The sequence below is a fragment of the Myotis davidii genome, unplaced genomic scaffold (genome assembly GCF_000327345.1).
Source record: "Myotis davidii unplaced genomic scaffold, ASM32734v1 scaffold332, whole genome shotgun sequence".
Taxonomy (NCBI): Eukaryota; Metazoa; Chordata; class Mammalia; order Chiroptera; family Vespertilionidae; genus Myotis; species Myotis davidii.
In genome coordinates this window covers 2,450,145-2,457,981 of record NW_006285779.1, presented here as the reverse complement: position 1 = coordinate 2,457,981, position 7,837 = coordinate 2,450,145, and the positions used below count along the sequence as shown (strand labels likewise).

At 51.5% G+C, this 7,837-nt stretch overlaps 1 protein-coding gene across 1 annotated transcript in view; it reads right to left on the bottom strand.

The window, feature by feature from the left end:
* Nucleotides 1–2,962: 2,962 nt before the first annotated feature.
* The window catches only part of LOC102761363 (steroid 17-alpha-hydroxylase/17,20 lyase), a 6,248-nt gene continuing 1,373 nt past the window's right edge, over nucleotides 2,963–7,837 (bottom strand). The window contains exons 2-8 of the mRNA XM_006756466.2: nucleotides 7,181–7,319; nucleotides 6,743–6,972; nucleotides 6,001–6,087; nucleotides 5,395–5,610; nucleotides 4,601–4,770; nucleotides 3,908–4,011; nucleotides 2,963–3,446 (exon numbers count right to left, since the gene is read on the bottom strand). Of these exons, the coding sequence (XP_006756529.1) occupies nucleotides 3,163–3,446; nucleotides 3,908–4,011; nucleotides 4,601–4,770; nucleotides 5,395–5,610; nucleotides 6,001–6,087; nucleotides 6,743–6,972; nucleotides 7,181–7,319 (1,230 nt within the window). The 3' untranslated portion in view covers nucleotides 2,963–3,162. The remainder of the gene's footprint in view (nucleotides 3,447–3,907; nucleotides 4,012–4,600; nucleotides 4,771–5,394; nucleotides 5,611–6,000; nucleotides 6,088–6,742; nucleotides 6,973–7,180; nucleotides 7,320–7,837) is intronic.

Genomic DNA, 7,837 nt, shown 5'->3' with positions numbered 1-7,837 from the left:
TGTTCCCTGTGGCTGGACTCCATGGGAAGGGGGCAGTGGGTAACGCGGGGTTGTGCATGGCCTTCCCGCTCCACTGTGCTCATGTAGAAAGTTCCAGTTGTTTACCTGTTCATCACTAGCCTGCAAAATGCTTTTCAAATTTTGAACAAATTTGGAATACTTAACTCTCCTCCAACCAATGTAGCCTGGCACCAGAGTGGGGCAGGAGGGAGGGAATATCCAGTTTAACCCTTTCCCATTAGCTCACCGTGGTGTCCACATCTCTCCAAGCTGCTTGTGATGGGGGCTGGAGTCAGCCACAGCGCTAACAAACTCTCCTGTGGGCCCTTAAGCAAGGCCCCGGGTCACTGGCAGTGAAGGCCAGGATTGAGTTGGGGGGACAGTAGGGAATGGTCTACTGCCACTGGATTTACAAAGCCTTTGAAGGAAGAGGTAATGGGAAACCTTGTTCCTCCTTTCAATGAATTCCTTGATTCCTTCCCTCTGAGAACTTGGTCAGGCATGGTCTCAGCCTTGCCCTGCTGGTCCTTCCAGAGCCCCTCCCCAGTCTGAAAGGAAGGACAGGGTGTTGATGATCAGACCCTGGTCTGGCTGGCGCCAGGGAGCTGGGATTGGGGCCTCTCTAGGCTAAAGAGCAGGGTCAGTTTTTCCAGGGACATCTTTCACTTGCAGACTGGCCAGTGGCCAAGGCTTAAAGATGCTGGTTTCAAGGTTTGAAAAAGTCTGTGTTCCATTTTTTTAAAATATGTTTTTATATTGATTTTAGAGAGGAAGGGAGAGAAAGAGAAACATTGATGCCTCCTGCACGCCCCCTAGTGGGGATCAAGCTCTGACAGGGAATCCAACTGGCAGCCTCTCAGTGTATGGGATGATGTTCAGCCAACTGAGCCACATGGGCCAGGGCTGGGTTCCATTTTCTAGTGAGGCATTTATAACTTCCTGGGGGAGTGGGGAGCAGGGGCAGAGCCCGGCACTTTAGCAGAAGGCCAGTTCATGAGATCATTTCCTGAAAGGACACTGAGCTTTGTACTCTCCCCAGTTAGACGGCTGAGCCCTTCTACATGGACAGGGACAGGGAGGAGAGCACGGCCACTGCTCCACTGCTCGTCCTGCATCATTGAAATCCTGGGTTCTGGTCCCAGCCCTGCAGCCTAGTGGCTGTGCACATCTCTCCAAGCTGCTTGTGATGGGGGCTGGAGTCAGCCACAGCGCTAACAAACTCTCCTGTGGGCCCTTAAGCAAGGCCCCGGGTCACTGGCAGTGAAGGCCAGGATTGAGTTGGGGGGACAGTAGGGAATGGTCTACTGCCACTGGATTTACAAAGCCTTTGAAGGAAGAGGTAATGGGAAACCTTGTTCCTCCTTTCAATGAATTCCTTGATTCCTTCCCTCTGAGAACTTGGTCAGGCATGGTCTCAGCCTTGCCCTGCTGGTCCTTCCAGAGCCCCTCCCCAGTCTGAAAGGAAGGACAGGGTGTTGATGATCAGACCCTGGTCTGGCTGGCGCCAGGGAGCTGGGATTGGGGCCTCTCTAGGCTAAAGAGCAGGGTCAGTTTTTCCAGGGACATCTTTCACTTGCAGACTGGCCAGTGGCCAAGGCTTAAAGATGCTGGTTTCAAGGTTTGAAAAAGTCTGTGTTCCATTTTTTTAAAATATGTTTTTATATTGATTTTAGAGAGGAAGGGAGAGAAAGAGAAACATTGATGCCTCCTGCACGCCCCCTAGTGGGGATCAAGCTCTGACAGGGAATCCAACTGGCAGCCTCTCAGTGTATGGGATGATGTTCAGCCAACTGAGCCACATGGGCCAGGGCTGGGTTCCATTTTCTAGTGAGGCATTTATAGACTTCCTGGGGAGTGGGGAGCAGGGGCAGAGCCCGGCACTTTAGCAGAAGGCTGCTGTGGAAGCCCTGTCCTGGCAGTGTCTGCTGGACAGGAAAAGGAAAAGACCTGCTGGTCACTGGGGACCAAGACTAGAGTGGTCGGTAGTGGTGGGTTGAGTTTGTGGATTGCACACACTCCCTCCAAGCCATAGCATTGAGGTTCATACACCCAATGACTGTTTGCATCAAAGCAAACAAGATCCCTTGCTCTACTTTCAAAATATAACTCAACCCCACCACTTCTCACCATCTCCACTGCTGTTGCCAGCACAGCAGCCTCCTCCTCCTCCTGCCACCACTCATCCCTCCACAGGTCAGTCTCCACTCAGCAGCTAGGATGATCTTTTTAAAGTGTGAACCAGCCTGGCCTGTGTGGTTCAGTGGTTGAGCATCAACCTATGAACCAAGAGGTCACAGTTCAATTCCCAGTCAGGGCACATGCCCAGGTTGCGGGCTCGGTCCAAAGTAGGGGAGGCAGCCGATCAATGATTCTCTTATCATTGATGTTTCTATCTCACCTTCTCCCTTGCTCCTTGACATCAATAAAAATATATTTTTAAAAATAAAATATGAACCAGACCTTTCCACTTACATGTTTAAACCCTGCAGTGACTTCCTAGCACACTGGGATAAAAACCTAGATTCCTTCCTGCTAATTTCAAAGGCTCCATGGGACCTGGCCCCTGTCTCCAGTCTGGCCCCTGTCTCCAGTCTGACACTCTTCCCTTCATTTGCTGCTCTGCCCCAGCCACACTGACCTCCCACCTGGAGAAATCCTCCCTGCTGCTCCCTCAGCAAGGGGCTCTGTCCCCCAGGTCGTCTTCTGCATCTTTTCCTACCACCTGTTTACAGTAGCCACTCCCCACCTCTGCCGTTCTCTTCGAATCACCATCACCTGGTATCACTGACTGCAGAGGACTTACGAGTCTCTGAAATGCGGATCTATTTGTTAGTTCTCATTAGAAATGTAAGCTTCAGGAGACCAGGGAGCTTGAGTGTCCAGGATCAGTGAGTGGGACTGAGGAAGTGCTTAATAAAATATTTATTGAAAGAATGAGTGAACACATTAAATGAATTTTCTCTTTTTCAAAGGAGGGTAACAATGATAGTAAGGACTATAATAAGTTCAGGGACCTTCTTAAGAAAAACTTTATGCACAACACTGTCAGGGCTGGAAAAGAAGGCAGAGTGGACCAGGAGGAGGGAGGAAGGGCGGGAGGGTAGAGTAACACCTCTCATTCTGTGCTGTGGGGCCACACAGGGTGGAGTGCTAGACACACTTCTAGGTGCTACCCTCACCCTGGGCTTCCTTCCAGGCCTGGCGAATCTTAATCTTTACTTTGTAAGAGTCTATCAGAAAGACCACATTGGGGGTGCCCTCCAGGGAGGGCAGCTGCCCATCATCTGGGGCCTCCAGGTCGAACCTCTGCAGCATCCAGGACATGAAGAGGAAGAGTGCCTGGCGGGCCATGTTCTCCCCTAGGCAGGAGCGGGGTCCTGCTCCGAAGGGCAAGTAGCTGGAGGATGGCGAGATGAGCTGTCTCCCTGTGGGGTCCAGGAAGCGCTCTGTGGACATGGGCAACGCATCAGGCAGGGGCCAGGGCTGGAGTAAGTAGAGGAGTGCCTCTACCCTGACTGAGGAGCCCCAAGCTGAGGAGAGATACAGCCATGTGCTCAGGCAGCCCTTAATCACACAGAGGGAATGAGATATTCAGGAAGGATAGAAAGGAGGTGGTATCAGCCCATGAAAAATGCCACCATCCAAGGGGAGAAGGGCCCCACTTCATGGGGGCATATGCCTAAAAGGCTTCTTAGAGGAGAAGATTTGCAGTTGGTGGAAGGGGAGAGCAGGAAACCTAGCTGTGAAGAGGGTGGGTAAGTCTAGGCGGGATGGGGTGTCAGTAGTTCCATGTCATTGGAGGCAGGAGTTTTCTAGTTGCCAGGTTGGCAGAGGGGAAGTGCTGGGGCAGCAGAGCACAGAGACCAGGTTGGCTGCATGGCCTGGGACCAAGACAGAACGGACTCACCGGGCATGAACTGGTCGGGTCGGTGCCATTCCTTCTCATTATGATGCAGTGCCCACAAATTGATGACAACATTTGTACCCTTGTCAATGGCAAACTCGCCGATGCTGCCCGAGAGCGAAAGGAAAGGGGGTCTGGAATATTGTCCTCCCCCACCTGCTTAGCCACCTGCTCAGCCCCGAGTCCCCACAGTCCCCCAGCCCCGGGGAAAAGAGCCTTCTACGCCCTCACGCCCACGCCCTCTTCTTATTCTCAGCTTCTGCCAGATTCAGTATGAATGCAGCTCTTCTCCAGCCCTCCCTTCCTGACATGCACTTATGTATCAACACTTGTATGTGGATATCCGCATCAGCCAGGGCCCGTGCGTATGCCTTTCGTGCTGGTGCACTGTGTATGTGTTGTGGCTACTGGACTGAGTAGGAGCATAGAGCATCAGTCTTCCATCGCAGACCCCGTGTCTCCAGGACAGCGGGCAGCTTCTGAGGGAGGTCAGGTAGATCTGTGGGTCAGTCCTTGTGCGTCAGTGAGTGGTGGATACATTGATCAATAGGGTCATGGTAAGATAACTGATCGTCAGTGGTTGACTATAGGTGGATCAGCAAGGTGGGGGCTGAGGGAGTGGAGGATGGCCCGGAGGGCTGGCAAGCAATGTTGAGTGCATCTTAGGGCTGGATGTGAATGGGCGGGAAGGCATACCTGGAGTCAGTGATAGCCTTGTGGGGGATGAGCGTAGGGGCCACCGGGCGAATGCGCAGCACCTCCCGGATGGTGGCCTCCAGCAGCACGAGGTGGTTCCGGTCACTCATAGTCGGTGTGCGGCTGAAACCGACGTTCTGTTCAATCTCCTCCTGGATCTTCTTTTGCAGCTGGGGGCCAGAGAAGGGCGGATGTGACCAGAGTGCTTTTAAGTCCAGGAGAAGCAGGGACTTAGAAGAACCCTATTGTCACATCTAGAAGAGCTGGCCTTTGCCCAGTCAGTGTGACTCAGTGGTTGAATATCAACCTATGGATCAGGAGGTCCCGGGTTTGATTCCTGGACAAGGCACATGCCCAGGTTGCGGGCTTTACTCCCAGCCGGGGGCGTGCAGGAGGCAGCCAATCAATGATTCTCATTGTTGGTGCTTCTCTCTCTCTCTCCCTCCCCCTTCCTCTCTCTGAAATCAATAAAAACATTTAAAAAAAAGTGGAAGGATTGGCCCAGACCCGTCCCCATGGTGGCTCTGCAGCCTAGGCTTTCCTTCCTGAAGATGAGGCAGCTCCATCCTAGGGCCAGAGCCAACCACTGCGTGGTAAGGACAGAAATGTTATCCTTCAGCATTAAATAACATCTCGGAATGCTAAGAGCAGTATATGACATGGTCCCATTTGAATGTTAGAAAAGTATTTCTCTCTCTCTCTCTCTCTCTCTCTCTCTCTCTCTCTCTCTCTCCAGAGTTGCATCTGGCTGAGATCAAGAGTAGTTGGGAGCACTGTAGTAGGGAGAAGCCCACCTCAGGATTGTGCAGCAGGAACGCCACAGTCCACTTCACCACAGAGGTGGTGGTTTCCAAACCAGCCCCGAAGATGTCCCCTATAGTGGCGAGAATGTGTCGATCTGAAAGCAGCTTTGAATCCTGGTCTGAGCCAGTGTTGTTATTGCTTGAGTTCATTTGGGCTTGAATCAGGATGTCCAGCAAGTTAGTGACAGAGTTGCTGTTGAAGTTCTTCTGGTTGGGTAAAGTTGGGAAATGTGAAAAGGGAGGAGCCCCATCTGCAACACCCTCCCATACTTCCCTCCTAGGCTAGAGGTACAAAGGCTTCTTCCGCTTGGAAGTGAGGGACCAGGGGAGTCTAATCAGGACCTATGAGCTTGTGGAGGTGAGGCAGCTCTAGGTCCTCTTTGAATTTGAGGTGGTGGATGGGTCCCTTCTAGGATCCTCTTCAATTCCTCACTTCCCCACCCCTATTCATTAGTTAGGTCAATTTTTATTGAGCACCTACTATGTGCCAGGTTCTCTGCTAGCTTCTGGCGATGCTATGGTGTTGAAAATGGACCCCAACCCTGCTCTCACGATACTTTCAACCTAACTGGCAATCTCTTCTGCTCCATTACCTACCTTATGTTTTTCATAGATTTCAGTCAGCAACTCATTTCGTATTTTAGTACAATTCTTCATTATTTCCAGGGCTTTGTTGGGGAAAATCTGGAAAGCAGAAAGACATTTCAAATGCATCCCTCTTGCATTCTGCTTCTACAGCTACCAGAATCCCTCCTGGGGGTAGATTCTCGCCTTCCGTATCAGAAGAGTTCCCTCTCCAAACCCAACCTTCCACCAAAATGGAAGGCAAGGTGGGAGCACAGAACGGGAAAGGCAGAGGTCTGGGTAGTCCTCAATCTCTACAACCCCACCCCTTGTTTGGAATTGGTCTCCACTTCCCCCTCCCCATTCAATCAAACATCAAGCACTGATGTTTACTTAGTAGATAGGCTCTGTTGTGTGCTCAGCCTTTATCAGGAAGATACATTTGAGTCTGAAGCCATGGTCAAGTTTCATAATTTCCCAAAGCCTGTATTCTCATCTGTATGGGGATAATAAAACCTACCTCCAAGGGGAATGCCATGATTAATGCATGTAGCGTGCTCAATACCGGCACATGACAGTAAATAAATATGATCCATTATTATGAGTATAAAATGCATGTAGAGAAGCAGCAAAGTTTTAAGAGTCAGAGAAGATAGAGGTCACAGTGGCCGAGGTGGTCAAGAAAAAGGTGGGTCTGGCGCTGGGCAGCAGTAAGAATTGGGGAAACTGTCAGGGTCTACTGGGATCTGAAGGTGGGGCCCATTCTCATCCTTACCTTCAACTTAGGGAATATGTCTACTATACTGTTCTTGCTCAGAGACTCCATGATGCCATCATTGAATGTCTGTATGGTCTTCATTATAGGATGTTCATTCTTGTAGGAGGTGTTGAAGCAGATGAAGCAGATTATTTTGGTCACCGCGAAGAAGAGAGGCAAGCCCAAATCTATGGACTGTCCGTTCTGGGTGGCCAGGAAATCACAAAACGAACTGATTTCCTGACATACTGAGGGGAGAGAGGAAGAGGAGGCTGGGGAATTAAGCAGCACCATCACCCCATCTCTACCAGTTCCACCTTAGTCAGGGACAGGTAGCGGATGGCCACTAGATGGCAGCCGTAGCCAAGAAAACGCTAGATTGACCCATCCCTATTCCTTCTTCCCTCCCCAGCCCTCTTCTCCCTCCAGAGCCCTAGGGGCTGGCCAGGCACTTACAGATCTTCTCCAGCTTCAGGTTGCCATCCTTGAACAGGGCAAAGGTGGCCAGCACCAGCTTCCGATGCAGCTGCCAGCCGGCACCATAGTCAGCAAAGGCAACACCCTTTTGCTTGTCTGACAGGATATCTAGAGTCGTCTTTGGAAAACAGGAAAGGCTGTAGGAGTTAGACACCACCCATCCACCCTTGCCCTGGGTCTCCTGCACCCATTCCCATGCCTAAGGGACAAGGCAGTCACCGCCATGCTGTGGGGCATCCTGCTTCTCTCCAAGACAGTGAGGCCTTGGTAGGTCAGGTCCTAAGCCCCTCTCACTCCCAATTCCATCAGAGAGAGAAAGAGAGAGAACGAGTAAGGAAAAAGAAAGAACACTCAGAATGCAGGGGTTCTTGGGTTCAGTTTAATGACAGAGGACCGCTCAGCCTCTCTTTTCTCATCTGTTTCTGACTGGGAAGGGCAGCTGTGGATGGGCTAAGGTCTCTGAATTGGTCCTGTCTTGGGGACAGGAGGGGGTTGGGGGGCTTGTAGAGATTGAGGACTACCCAGACCTCTGCCTTGCCCTGGGCGCCCTGGGAAGTGCTAATGGCACCGAAGCTCATCTCCTCCTTGTTCACCCTTCCATTACAAGGCCATGCCCTCCCCGCCCCCCCCCCCCCC